Source organism: Lynx canadensis, chromosome A3 (genome assembly GCF_007474595.2).
Source record: "Lynx canadensis isolate LIC74 chromosome A3, mLynCan4.pri.v2, whole genome shotgun sequence".
Lineage (NCBI taxonomy): Eukaryota > Metazoa > Chordata > Mammalia > Carnivora > Felidae > Lynx > Lynx canadensis.
In genome coordinates, this window is record NC_044305.1 from 75,869,702 (window position 1) to 75,884,266 (window position 14,565).

At 35.3% G+C, this 14,565-nt stretch overlaps 1 protein-coding gene across 1 annotated transcript in view; it reads left to right on the plus strand.

Moving 5' to 3' along the window:
* VRK2 (VRK serine/threonine kinase 2) overlaps positions 1–14,565 on the plus strand; it is a 103,842-nt gene that overhangs the window by 62,653 nt on the left and 26,624 nt on the right. Inside the window, exons 8-9 of the mRNA XM_030310651.1 lie at positions 3,470–3,602; positions 13,138–13,258. Of these exons, the coding sequence (XP_030166511.1) occupies positions 3,470–3,602; positions 13,138–13,258 (254 nt within the window). The remainder of the gene's footprint in view (positions 1–3,469; positions 3,603–13,137; positions 13,259–14,565) is intronic.

Consider the following 14,565-nt stretch of genomic DNA (forward strand, 5'->3'; position numbering starts at 1 on the left):
CATATACGGTCAATTAATCTTTGACAAGGAGCCAAGAATATACATAGGAAAAGGATATTTTTTTTAATGGTGCTGGGAAAATTTAACAGCTACATGGAAAAGAATGAAACTGGACCCATATCTTACACCACACACAAAAATTAACTCCAAATGGATTAAAGACTTGAACATAAGACTTGAAACCATAAAACTTCTAGAAGAAAACATAGGGAAAACTTGACATTGGTCTTGCCAGTGATTTTTGGATTTAACGCCAAAAGCAAAGGCAACTAATGCAAAAATAAACAAGTGAGACTGCATCAAACTAAAAAGCCTCTTCATATTAAAGGAAACCATCAACACGATGAATAGGCAATTATGGAATGGGAGAAAACATGTACAAACCACATGTCCAGTGAGGATATATCCAAAATATGCAAATGAACTCATATAACTCAATAGCAAAAACAAAGCAACCCAGTTGAAAAGTGAGCAAAGGATATGTATAGGCATTTTCCAAAGAAGACATCCAAATGGCCACCGGGTATATAAAATTGTACTCAGCATCTCTAAATCATCAGACAAATGCAAATCAAAACCACAATGTGATATCAACTCACACTTGTTAGGCTATTATCAAAAATACCAGATAACAAATACTGGCAAGGATATGGAAAAAAGGGAACCCTTGTGCACTTTTGGTGGGAATGTAAACTACCACAGCCACTGTGGAAAATAGTACAGAGATTCCTCAAGAAATTAAAAATAGAACTACCATATCATCCAGCAATCCACTTCTGGGTATGTATCCAAAGGAAGTGAAATCATTGTCTCCGAGACTTACCTTTACTGTCATGTTCACTGCAGCATTATCTAAAGAATTACTGTATTCTGAGCCAAATGGTTAGCATATGTTTTCTTTACTATATTGTTCGCTTCTTGTCTTTGTATTAAACATAGACCCCACACTGCCCTTTAGACTTTGAGTAAGCCAACACAGTCTTGAGACCCATAGCTCAGTGATGATCAAGAAGGCCTTAGTGTTCCCCCTCAGCTTGACTAAATTTTAGACCATTTTCTTCTGGATTATAGGCCCCTGTCCTCCCTCTTCTTAAAGCATTTACCTAAGAACACTTAAAATTGTAAGTTCTTTCTCTGCATCTTTGAGATATAAATCTCCTCCCAGCCTCTTGCCAGTGTTGCAACCAGGGAATGTCTTTCTCAAGGACCTGGGAGCCATCCCTTTAAAATGTAGTCATTAAGAAGGATTGTGCCCTTATCCCCTTGTCTCTGATGAAGGGGCGGAGCCTACACACCAGTTAACAAACAGACAACCTACTCACGCCGACCAGCCTTCTCTCTTAACCTCCTCCAGTTATTTCACTACCTCACCCTCAGGACTTAAAAACTTGCCCACGTTTTGTTTCAGTGGAGTTGAATTCAAGCCCTACCCAACTGCTGCAGTCTCTCTCCCTTATTCAGTAGCCTTCTTTGTCTGTTTGACTTGATCAGTACAACTTCCCTTTGACAGTGATTGAGAGTGAAAACTCTGGGGTCAGACTCTGACTCCATTTTACTACACAAATCACATAATCTCACCAGGCTTCAGTTTTTATTTGAAAAAAAAAAAAAATGGAGATAATGGTACCTACCTACAGGATTTCTGTGAGGATGGCATGGGTCAGTGAATATAAAGCTCTTAGCATGCTGCCTGGTGCATATTAGGCACAATGAATTTTAGGTCTGATGTTTTGTTTTTTTTTTGACTAATGACTATATGAAAAGCCTCTTGATATGTCTTATATATATATATAGCATAGTATAGTGTGTATATATATAATATGTACATATATATTATATATAATATAATATATATATGCACACATAGTAAATTACTCTAGTGTATTTAAAAGGTTTCCTTTAGCTGAATTACCAGTATGTATATTTTCAGGGTATCTACTTTGCAAAGTGAAGTCTGTTTAGTTCTTGAACTAAAATGAGTGCATCATAAATAGTGAAAGCAGTTATATATCTAATCCTGGAGTCTAGTTATTTAGGGCAGAGGGATAGGGTTACTTCTGAGGCCATGTTGAGAAATGGTGTCTGTGGGCGAGAGAGACAAAACTGAAATATCATGTTTTCAGACACTCTAGCAAGCTATATTCTCCAACAAATGAAGAAAACTCTGTGCTGCTTATATTTTTAAGGTCAAATTATCTCCTTCTTAGGCTATCATAAAACCAAAAACTTAGACTAAAATTTAATACTAAATTTTCTTTTAATGGGTATTATATTTTAAAAATTCAAGTTGTATTGCAGTACTCTGTTGTCTTAAAGCTCTATCATGAAATGTTGCCTCAGTCCCTAAATTTTAAAGAAATACATGTGAAACAGTACATTTAAAACTTTTAAACTGCTTTTGGGCACCTAGGTAGCTCAGTTGGTTGAGTGTTGGACTCTTGATTTTGGCTCAGGTCATGATTTCATGGTTCGTGGGTTCAAGCCCCGCGTCAGGCTCTGTACAGACAGCATGGAGCCTGGTTGGGATTCTCTCTCTTCCTCTCTCTCTGCCATTCCCAGGTCACACACACACACTCTCTCTCTCAAAACAAAATAAAAACTTTAAAAAATTTTTTTAAAGTAACTTCTTTTTGTGGGGGGAGCATGGTGACATAGTTGGGAACTCCTATATTCTGACTACATATCAGAATAAATGTCTAGTCATTTCAGTTTCCTATTCAGTGCATGTTATATCTGGAAAACTACTTCTCCCCCTTCTTTCTCTCTCCAAAAGTAATCTGAGAAAAATTCACTTGAATTGCCATCTGACTTTTAACAATCTATATTCTGTTTGGAGAACTTGCTTGCAATTCTGACTGACTTACAAAGATAACAGTGATGATATGGATCGGTCTGAAAGGCCAAAAGTACTGCATTGATGTTCCCTTCTTAAATACAGACAACATGGTGGGTTTGTTGTTTTTTTTTTTTTCTTTAAGAGTCATTACCTCTTATAGTCTGTTCACTATTTCCATACTTCCTGGTAATGGAGATTCCGATAACATTAGGTTTATATTTTTAGATTGTTAGCTCTCCTCTCCTCTCCCTGCTTGAACCACTTTTATGATTCAAGGAGGGGTTGTAAGAAAAGGCAGATCCCATAAGCTGTATGAATATAGATTTTAAAAAATTGTAGTTTATGATATCTAGATGCTCACCTGGAGGGAAGGGAATTTAGGAGTAAAATAAAAAGGACTAAAATTTAAGTCAACTCAGAAACAAGATATGTCTATGATGAAGTAAGGATTTAAGCTGGAAAGTTAGTTGTTATGGCCCCCGGTTGTATATATTTTATCCTCAGGCACCATTTGGTTTAATAAAATGTAGATCTGAGGCTGTCCTTAACCTATCAGTTTCTTAAGACTTAATTATAAAGGTTATATTTTCAGAGGACAAAAGCATTATTCATTTCTCTGTTCATGTCTTCCAGGTTTATCTTGCAGATTATGGACTTTGCTACAGATATTGTCCCAATGGGAACCACAAACAGTATCAAGAAAATCCTAGAAAAGGCCATAATGGGACAATAGAGTTTACCAGCGTGGATGCCCACAAGGGAGTAGGTAGGTTTCTTTTTTTCTCTTTTTCTTAATTTTATTTCAGGAGAATGATTAAAGAGTAATAAGGCCTATGAAATGACCTTTGCATAGTCAGTTTGAAGAGTGAGAACACTGACAAGATTTTTATCAAAAGTAGTGAATTCTGTATGCCAGTGAGTATTTCTTCTAACAAGGGGAGGAGGTAGAGATCGTGACAAGCGAGAAGGGCACAACAGAGTGTCAAGTAAGCAAAACTTGATGGATTTGGGGCAAGAAATTACTAGTTTGTATGGGTTAAACTTGTAGGTCGGCAACTGAATCTGTATGCTGTCGTTAATATCACAGATTTGGTAAAGGTGCACATGGGAAGAATTATTCTTGTTTTTCACCATGCCCTTATCAGAGCTTTAGAAGATACCATCTTTCCACAATAAGGAAATCTTTTCTGAAACTATAAAGTGTTAACTTGTGGAAATCTCTCCTAGTCGCCTTTCATATATCTTACTTATTTAAACTCACTTTGATGGTATTGGAAACACATTTGCAGGTAAATTACATACATAGTCCTTTTATTGGATATTGATTGTACTGCCTTGCATTCCAAGGCAGACTTAATTCAACAATTCCCTAATTAGTTAAAGTCATAACCTATGTCTTGTATTCATTTACCATTAATTAAACCTTAGCTGTTTATTACACTGCAGTCCAAATCCAATAGCCGACCCAGAGAGCCATGGAAAAGGAAGTAGGAGGTCAATATTGAAAATATATGGTGCAGAGTCCCACCGATGGTTGCTTTGTTCACAATCAATATGGTCAATGCAACTGTACTTTCTTAGTTGCTCTGTCAGCAAGACAAAAAGTCAATTCTAATGTTATGCTAGTAAAAAAAATGGTGAATATTGAAAAAGTTTGGCTTTCAAAATCATATTCTTTGTAAACTTTATTTATAAAAGTATTTTAAAATATGCTAAACCATACAAATAATTTACAAGCAGCTTTGAAAGGACCACATTTCACTCAGAGGCAATTAGACATTTGCACTTGTTAATGGCTGTTGAACTGTTACCCTAAACTGATACTTTCTGACGAGTTTTAGTTGGTGCAAACCACTGTATATTATTGCCTTTTCTATTAAAAGGACCATTGACCATGTAATGTAGAAGGTCTTGATCATTTTCCAGAGCAGTTAAAACCCACACTAGTGTGAGGTAGGCCAATGAAAAAAGTGAAACAAGTGTGTCAGTTGTATACCTTCTTTCCGAGAAGCATCATAGGTTAAATTTTCTGAAATGGAAATTAGCGTTTTTATATTCCTGATCAGAGTAACAGAAATCACTACATTTTTTCCCCAATAATAGGATAGTTAGAAAAGTAGTGATCACTCGGAAACAGTAATATTGTATAATTTTTCACCGTTTACATTGTTAATGAATCAATGAGCATTTAAAGACGTAAATGGGACATGGCTTTAATTAAATTAAGAAATGTAAGAGTCAAATGCTTATTGATATATATTTTTTTCAATTTAAACTTCTTGCACTCTGAATGAATTTTGTTCCTTACTTTTGCCAGATGTATTGGTATGAAAGAATTTGCAGAAACCTGGAGGTACTTTTTTCATAGTGGTGTAACTGGAAATTCATCATACAGATTCTTAAGCGTTGGTCTAGTGATGTTAATGATGTTAACTTATGGTTGGGCCACTTACTTCTAAAACTGACTGCTCTAATACTGATCCTGCCTGATTTCGGCTATCAAAATCACTAAGAAACCATAGTGATTGCAGAAGGGGAAGTAGAGTTGTTACATGTTGGTTTAGTTAGTGTTTGGACTGAGTTCTGAACGTCCTCAACAGTCATCCCCTAGTTTAGGGCAGTGTTTTCATTGTGCCATCTTCATGAATGACTCAAATAATTTTTTTTTATTCTGTAGTCCATTTAAGTTTTTCGTCCCTAAATAATAAAACGTGTTGATGAATCAGGCAGATTTCTGCATGCTATGTCTCTGGGGAGAAGACTGAACTGAGAAGGATGGTAGAAAGGTGGTATTACCTTCCTAGGAGGATAGTCAGGGAAGTGCCTATACGACATGTTTTTGGTATTTGCTAAAAAGTTAGATGCTAGGGTGAATAATTCATTTTTATCATGGGTTTCACCAGATTCATATAAAAAATAGATTCCCTTAATGCATTTAAAATAGAATTTACACTAAACTTCTAGGAATATCTATATCTGCACAGGTAGACATATAGATACAGTTAACCCTTAAACATCATGAGGATTAGGGGTGCCAGTGCCCCATGTGGTCAAAAATCCACGCATAAATTTTGACCCCCCATAACTTAACCACTAATAGCCTACTGAATAACCAGAAGCCTTACCGGATAATATAGTTGATTAATATGTTTTTTATGTTATATGTATTGCATACTGCATTCTTACAATAAAGTAAGCTAGAGAAAGAAAACGTTACTAAGAAAATTGTAAGGAAGAGAAAAGGTTTTTACAGTGCTATACTGTAAAAAAATCTGCATTTAAGTAGACCCGTACAATTCAAATCTGTGTTGTCCACTATATACACATATATACATACATACATGCACGTGTACCCACATATATACATAGATACATATAAGTATGCATTTTTGCTGAAGTTTTAGTGTGCAATTTTAGTCTGGTATAAGAAGTGAAGGGTTTGATATCCTCAAATGTTTGAAGGCTATTCATTCCTAACGTTTTGCATTTAATTTTCCAAAATAAAACATTTTACTTTAGGATTTTATTAGGAATGAAATAATCATTTAGTCATACGTAGAAACCAGAATAAACAGGGCCATAAATCCTGTAGGTAAATGCGAAAGGTCAGATTCATAAATATTCATGTGTTTACTTTTCAGTACAGTCACTATGTAGTTTAATCTCAGAAAAAAAATCTTTTCTCTACCAGTCCAGCCGTGAGATCAAATAAATACTGAGAAAGATAATGCAAAGGAAAACATAAAGAGCAAAACAAGTTATCTCTAGGAAGTAGAACCTCTGGTTGTCAAAGCATTTGCTGTACGTCAGGTGTATCTGTGTCTGGTCAGGCCCAGGGAAATATACACGCTTCCGTGTAAAACTGGCTTCTGAATTAGCCACTTAACAAAGTCTGTTAATGTGATCAGACTATCTGGTCTCACCTACTTTTTCTAGTGGATACTTGGAAACCAGAGCTAACTCTCATTTTTCTGTGGATTAGTTGGGTTTTTCTAATGCAAGCGTTTGTATAAGGTGCCAATCAGCAGTTTCGCCTAAGCATTTTCTAGTTCAACTTTATGTAAAAAGAAAGGCAGCTTGTATTATTACAAACCAAAAGCTATGAATAGAGGATACAGGGATGGATGGATAGATGGATGAGCATTTCCGGGACTGTCCTACATCTCTGTGTATCCGTATGCTTTTTAAAAATTGGAGTTACTCTTCTAAACTCGGTTCTCTTATATGGCCTAAAGGTATTTTCTGAGTGGCTCAAATGCTTCATTTAGTGTAAAATTAGAGTAATATACATTGGGTTTATCTGTCTCTTCTATTATTAATTTTTTATTCTTCATAAACACTAACATGTATAAACATTGACATATTTTGGGCTTGTTGCCTGATAATTAAAGAGAATTATATCTGTGTCAAATATAGTGTTTTAAAATTTCTTACATTCTTAGTAATGTTAAAAAGCAATATTTGGATCAATGTGTGGTATGGATTTTTGTAGATTTTTCTACTCACTGAGGCATGCAGTCAATACCTAATTTCTCCAGAGATATACTGCATTTAACATATTGAGTTTTTTTAAATACTTCAGACCTCTACATTGAGTGTATAATACCTGTTTTAATTTGACATCATTGGTGACCATAAAATATGATATCTAAATTGCATTTTAAATGTCCATTTGTTTGTGTAATATATTCAGTATCAAGGAAAGAGATACAGACTTTTTTTATTTTTGCCAGTTGCTACGGTGTATGAAATCCAAGTCTTGTGTTATTTCTTGCACAGTTTCCTTTCACCCTAATCTAGCACTCCAGCTTACAAAATGTATGTGAAATAAACTGAGAGTGCATTTTCATGTTACCAAACTTGAGGAAATGATATGGTTTATACAATATTTATCTCCTTAAACAATGATTCAATTATTATCATAATTTTTCAATTATGATATTAAGGTAAACCATCAAGCTTGGATCCTGTTAGTAGTCAGAAAAACATACCATTGATTTCGATTTTTAGGTAAATGTGACCGCTATAAATAGTATTTGGTTGATATATAAATAAAAATTAAGACACTATTCCTTCTACATGGCATACCCCAATTTTAACATTTAGACATGACTTTTAAAGTCTTAACATAGGTCTTAATCTATTTTTTTTGGGTTAATAGTACACATTGGCCAAATGTAAGATACCTTTGAGGAATTTAAGAAACAAAACAAACAAGTAAAGAAGAGGGGGGAAGAAACAGAAAGGGAAGCAAACCAAGAAAACAACTCTTAACTACAGAGAACATACTGATGAATGTTACCAGAGGGGAGGTGGGTGGTGGGATGGGTAAAATAAAAATAAAAAATAAAAATAAAAGTAAAAAAGCTTTGCTCTGTTGAGTAACGTTTCCTATGCCTCACAGAGTAGTGTTTCATGGACAACTTTAAAAAAAATATTTTTTTTTGATGGTTTTTTTTTGGAGGGAGGGAGGGAGGGAGGGAGAGAGAGAGAGAGAGAGAGAGAGAGAGAGAGAGACCGAGCGCAAATGGGGGAGGGGCAGAGAGAGAGGAAGACACAGAATCCCAATCAGGCTCCAGGCTCTGAGCTGACAGCAGAGAGCCAGATACGAGGCGCTGGAACTCAGAAACCACAAGGTCACGACCTGAGCTGAAGTCAGGCGCTAACCAACTGAGCCGCCCATACGCCCCTTCATTAAAAACTTTTTTAAAGATAATAAAAAATAAGAGAGACCTGAGCTGAATATTTTATTTGAAATGTGACACATTGCATTCTGCTTTCCTAATACCCTTTTTTGAAATTGAAATAAATTAAAATAAATTGTGGCCACCATAAAATTTTTTAGCTCTTTATGCATCTAAATTGACAAAATATAATAACATAGGCAACTAGCTGGGGGAAAAAAAGAAAGCTCTAAATTTGTTCTGCAGATAGGCACCATTTGATACATCTGGTGAACATCTCATTCAGATATTTTCTCCTTTCTTATGTCATCTCTGAGCATAGAAACTAGTGTTTTGGGCATTTAAACCCTGTCTGCTTAAGGCAGAAGTTTTCAAGTTCACTTTATTATTTCCTACCAAATCTTGTTTTTCTTCATACTTCATGTTACTCTGTATAAAAAATAAAACTAAACAGAAAATACTTTCATCAAATAATCGATATATTTTGGGATGAACACTTAAACTTTCTTTTGCCCTCAGTTCCTGTTTCATCCTGTTTGGTGAGTTGACCCTGGATAATTTTACTCCAGTTTGTCTTTAGAATAAGGACCAGTTCTCTAAGTGAACTTCTCTCATTCTCATACCAGCTCGGAGGACCAGGACCATCGAAACACTTTTAGAAAGTAATGTTTTAACTAGACACCCTTCTTCATCAGAATGAAGTAGTTTGAAAGGAATTGTTTCACGAAGGGATAGTTGCATGGAAACTTTTTTAGCGTGGCAGCTTAGACCTCAGAACCTGCTGTGTGTTTATTCCTTGACAAACAGCTGTCTTTGCCTCAATATGTCCTTTGGTATTTTAAGTTAAAATGCCTGCTTCAAATAATCCCCCAACTATAGAAGTAGTTAAGGTAATGTGGTCTGAATGGTGTTAAATGATAGATGTAATGTAATTGTTAGATTGAGTGTGGGTTTGGGGTTCGGAAAGATTTGGATTTCAATGCAGAGCTCTCTCAATTTTTGCTTTGTGATACAAGAAAAGTTATTTAACCTCTTGAGCATCTATTTTCTTTAAAAAAAAAAAAAAAGTTTACTGCGTGAGACAGAGGGGTGAAGCATGGGAGCGCAGGAGCATGAGACAGAGAGAGAGAGAGAGAGAGAGAGAGAGAGTATCCCAGGCAGGCTCCATAGTGTTCACGCAGACCCCGAGACGGGGCTTGATCTCAAGAACGTCGAGATTCTTGGTTTTCTGCTGAGGTCATGATCTCGAGGTTCTTGAGATCAAGCCCCGTCTCAGGCTCTGCCTGGATACCACAGAGCCTGCTTGGGATTCTCTGTCTCTCTCTATCTCTACCCCTCCCAGGCTGGCACATTAGCAGATCCATAAATCATATTAACTATTTTTATTTTCATTATGCATTCTAGTGTCCACTCTTTCTGGAATCTGCTTTTTCATGAAATGGCATTCAAGCCACACCTGTGCTTTTTTTAAATTGCTGTTACTCTTGGCAGTACTTCATAATTTAGAAATGTTAAACAATTGAGAATACAACAGGCTTTCAATAAAGAGTCATTTGCATTGCTCCATAGTAATAAGCTAAATAAAAACTAGATGCTAAATTTTATTTTAAAACTAATAAGAGAGGGGCCCCTGGGTGGCTCAGTTGGTTGGGCAGCCTTGATTTGATCAAGTGACTCTTGATTTTGGCTCAGGTCGTGCTCTCACTGTTGGTCATGAGTTCAAGGTCCACATGGGGCTTTTGCACTCACAGTGTGGCCCCTGCTTTGGACCCTCTGTCTCCCTCTTTCTGCCCCTACCCCACTCACACCCTCTCTCCCTCTCTGTCCCTCCCTCTCTCTCTCTCTTTCAAAAACAAATAAATGTTTAAAAAAATTATAAAATAAAACTAAGAGAGTATAGAAGAAAAATATTAATAACTGAATCTTGCCACATTTCTGAGCAGTAGCTCAGAATAAGTAAAAGTTTGATTTTTTAGGAAATCTACGTGAAAATATACTGTTAATGATTACATTAATTATCAAATTCAACTGAGGAACTTTATTATAATAAATTATACAGAGATACAAATTCTACAGAAACAAAATAGTTCATAATATATTTTAACTTTCAAATTATAAAAATATTTTTATAGTTAGATATTAATATTTATTTTTAGATATAATAAATTCTTATTTTTTTATTTTATGCATTTTAATTTTTTCCAGATAAACAGGAAATAGACTATCCAACTATCCAATTATACTGTATGGTACATATACAAAATTCCATTTCCTGGGATTGGATTGGATTATTAATATTATTATTGTTATCTAGAATTATTATACTTTTGTAATATCATCTCTATTTTGATGATGCATTTTAACGTCAATTAAAGCTATATGATCATTCTGTTAATTATACCCACACATATGCTAATATTGTCATCTAGAATATTTATTTTTAATTAATTTAACATGCTTTTTCTGTATAGTAGATGGAAGAAGACCTAATCATTAGGTCTTAGAGGTGAACTTCATTAAAACACATAGACCTTTGTAATTTGTTTCTCTGAGAGGGAATTTCAGGGAGAGTTATCTTTTTAATGGTGCGAAAGAGTGACTATAGGATTTTTTTTTAACATTACATGTATTTTAGTGGAAATAGTAAAACATTTACCTAACTAAAATTATCAATGCATATGTGCAATAAAACAAAATAAAGGTTGAAAAATTTGATCATGTATTTTAATTATAATAGTGAAGTAAAAGTTAACTCTCACAGGGCTATTTCAATGGAAGACCAGTTTATGAAAAATTGACTTCAGAAATCTAAATGATTTGTCATTACTTACAACTTCATATCAATTCATCCCTCAGTTGAAGGGTGGGAAAGTGATGGGAAGATTCATTCCATTTTAATTCTAATCATTTTTCCTCCAGGGGCCTCTTGTGTGTAGCCTATGTTGTCCAAACAGGTGCCAGAATATATATTTTCTTTGAAAATTATTTTTTGAAAATTAGGGGATGTGAATTTAAAGTGGTGGTAATCGCGAATTGCCATAATGGAAAAGGGACTTGTGAACACATCTGTATAAATGGAGCCATTCCATTATTAGCGGGAGATTTATTACTGAAGAAATCAGTACCAACCAGCGTGGTAGAGATTGTGTTTTTCTTTGAATAGGAGAGCCAAGTCTTGCATTAGGACATTGTTGAAGCTTGTGAAGAAAGTAAACAGTACCCATGGGACTGTAGCATTCTGCTCAATTGGAGGGCCTTTAATAATCCAATACTCTAATAGCAGTTAAGATCGCGTATGTGTAAGAGTTAATCTTGTCTTCTGCTTTTATTATAACTTGTGTATGGTAACCAAAAGTAGTTATGATGTGCTAGCAGCATTCTTCTTAGTAGGTGACTTTTTAAATTAAAAACTAAGTTTCCTGAGTGACTTTTCAGAGTTTATTTAATGAAAGATAATAAAATAGGATACCTGTTTACAGCAGGTTTAACAGCCACATACTGCACTTAGGAGATTTTATTTCCCTACACAGATGAACATTCAAGTAATGGCAGAAATGTAAATACCAGCCCATTGTTTTATGACAATTTGAAATGGTTATAAAAAAAAATGAGATCATTTTGTGGGATCTCATTAATGTGTTAATCATTATTTCAGTAGTATTTGTTATATATTTTTTTACTTATATTAGATTTCATTGTCCATCTTTTGAAATAGGTATTTTAAAAAATATATAAAATTATGATAAAATCGGTCTACAGCATTTAATAGTTTGATATAAATGATACTTACAGTGGCCTGAAATGTTCTTCTGTATTTTTTGATGAAAAGCCATCTTATTGTAAATTCTGAAAGCCTCTGTTTGACTTCAAAAATCTGTATCCAACCACCTCTGCCTCTACCCCATGCACATCATTGCCTCACCTTTATATTTCTGTTCAGGATATTTGGCCAGAATTTTAGCTTGGCACTGCTTATATATCTAAAAATATTTGTAAAATTTTAGAACCGGATACCTAAAAGCAGGAGGCATTTTTTACCCTGTACTTTCATTTAATTGAAAAATCTTAACGACAGACCTGTTTTTTAATACTGCACACTAGATGGCAGTTTTGTCATATTCTTCCAACATCAAATGCTCCCAGTGTGAGTGGAACAGGAAAGGCCATCAGTGTTTAGTCTGCACTCAAAGGGTCTCTGCATGACCAACGCAGACCCCATGGACTTCCTGGAACATATGTTAGCAATTTAGCTGCAGACATTTATTTCTTTGTTTTACTGCTTGGCTCTTTGAGAAAGTGTTGGTGCCAGGTTATGGGTTGTCTGGATCATGTCAGAGGCCATGGAGATCAAGTTCATGTGACAGGCCAGACTAAGGAAGGATGAAGTTGGAGGAGGTGAGGAAACTGACCCTTACTTTCAACAGCAACAAGTCACTGCCTGTCTGTGGACTGGGGCCAAAAGCCTGGGCGTTTAAGTTTTAGTCCAGCTGAACAAACAAAACACATTTGCCCATTTGGCTTTTTCGTATTTCATCAGTGGTAGTTCATTCGACAATTTCTCTCTGTCTCAAAACTTGCTTGTCCCTCATGTTTCTTTCTCAATGCTTCCTCCTCTAGCCCTGTCCAGACGAAGTGACCTCGAAACCCTCGGCTACTGCCTGCTGCGGTGGTTATGTGGGAGACTGCCCTGGGAGCGGAGCCTGCGGGACCCTGTGGCTGTTCAGACTGCTAAAACAAAGTACACATTTTCAAGTATTCCATCACGTACAGCGGCAGGTCTGAAGGGATACATTAAAGGGAGTAAATATCCCAGAGAAGATTGCCATTCTCCTAGTCTGAGAACCAAGGCAAATTTCTGAAATTTGAAAACTATTTTTTGAAAAACCAAACACCTTACAGACATAAAATCAATTAAGAAGACACCTATGAAATCGCATGTATGTGAGTTGTCATGCAAAACATAAAGTGAAGTGTTTGTTCTTTTACATGGTGTTTTCCAAAGCTTAGATTCTAGGTGGTAGTCTTTTCAAGGAAGAGTATTTTCAAATTAGCATTGTACATGTATAAGGAGGCAGTCTGAGTTCGGTGGGGTTGATATTAACTGGGCAAAGCAACAACGAGAAATGGGACAAATTGGGCTTGTATTTTTCAAGTGAGAGCAGTATGCCTCTTTCTTAATTCTGTATCTTGGAGGGAAGTTTTGTTTCTTAAGGAAGAAACAAACAAAACTTTTATATAAGGTATTTATATAAGAGATAATCTTGCAACCACATAAACACTTTTAATATTCCTCATTCAATTCTTCTCATCTAGAATCTGTTAGCAGAGAACTAGGTCAGACTGAGAACAGAGTATGTTACTATTTTACTAATTTCTCACTGATAAGGCTTAACAGAAAGCAATTGCATGCAGCACAGAATAGCCAGTTTTTCATTATATACTAGGATATGCTCAACAGTAGTTATCCACACGTGTAATATTGTGATTGGAAAAGGCAGCTATGTTTTAAGCAGGGTGAGTCCCAACAGAAGTTTACAGAAGGGGTAAATCAGTCTGATTTGAAATCAGTCTTCAAATTAAGCGTGGTGTCAGTGCCTGATAGAGAGGATATAGCCTGCAGATGCAAAGTAATGCAGGTTACATTTGTAAGTATGGATATATTATATGAAATATTTCTCTGCCTGGAATCTTGACCATCCTAGTCCCTTACCCCAAACAAACACATTCATATAAGTCAATATTAGAACTATCTAATCAGTTTTTTACTGCAGTGATTAATGTGTCCATATTAACCAACACTCTTCAATGTATGGGTCAAGTCAAAGCACAGTAATGGGCATGTATAAGCAATCTGGATATCCAGTTTTTAACCTCAGTTTACCTGATTTGAATAATGTACTATATTTAAAAGGCTCACATTTTAATTTTAGTGTTTATGTGTATTTTTTCTCTTAAGAAAACTTATGAATATGATTTGTTGTAATCTTTTAAGAATATACATATGTAGTTGAATTCATTGTGGGTATCTAAAGAATATGCCTATGT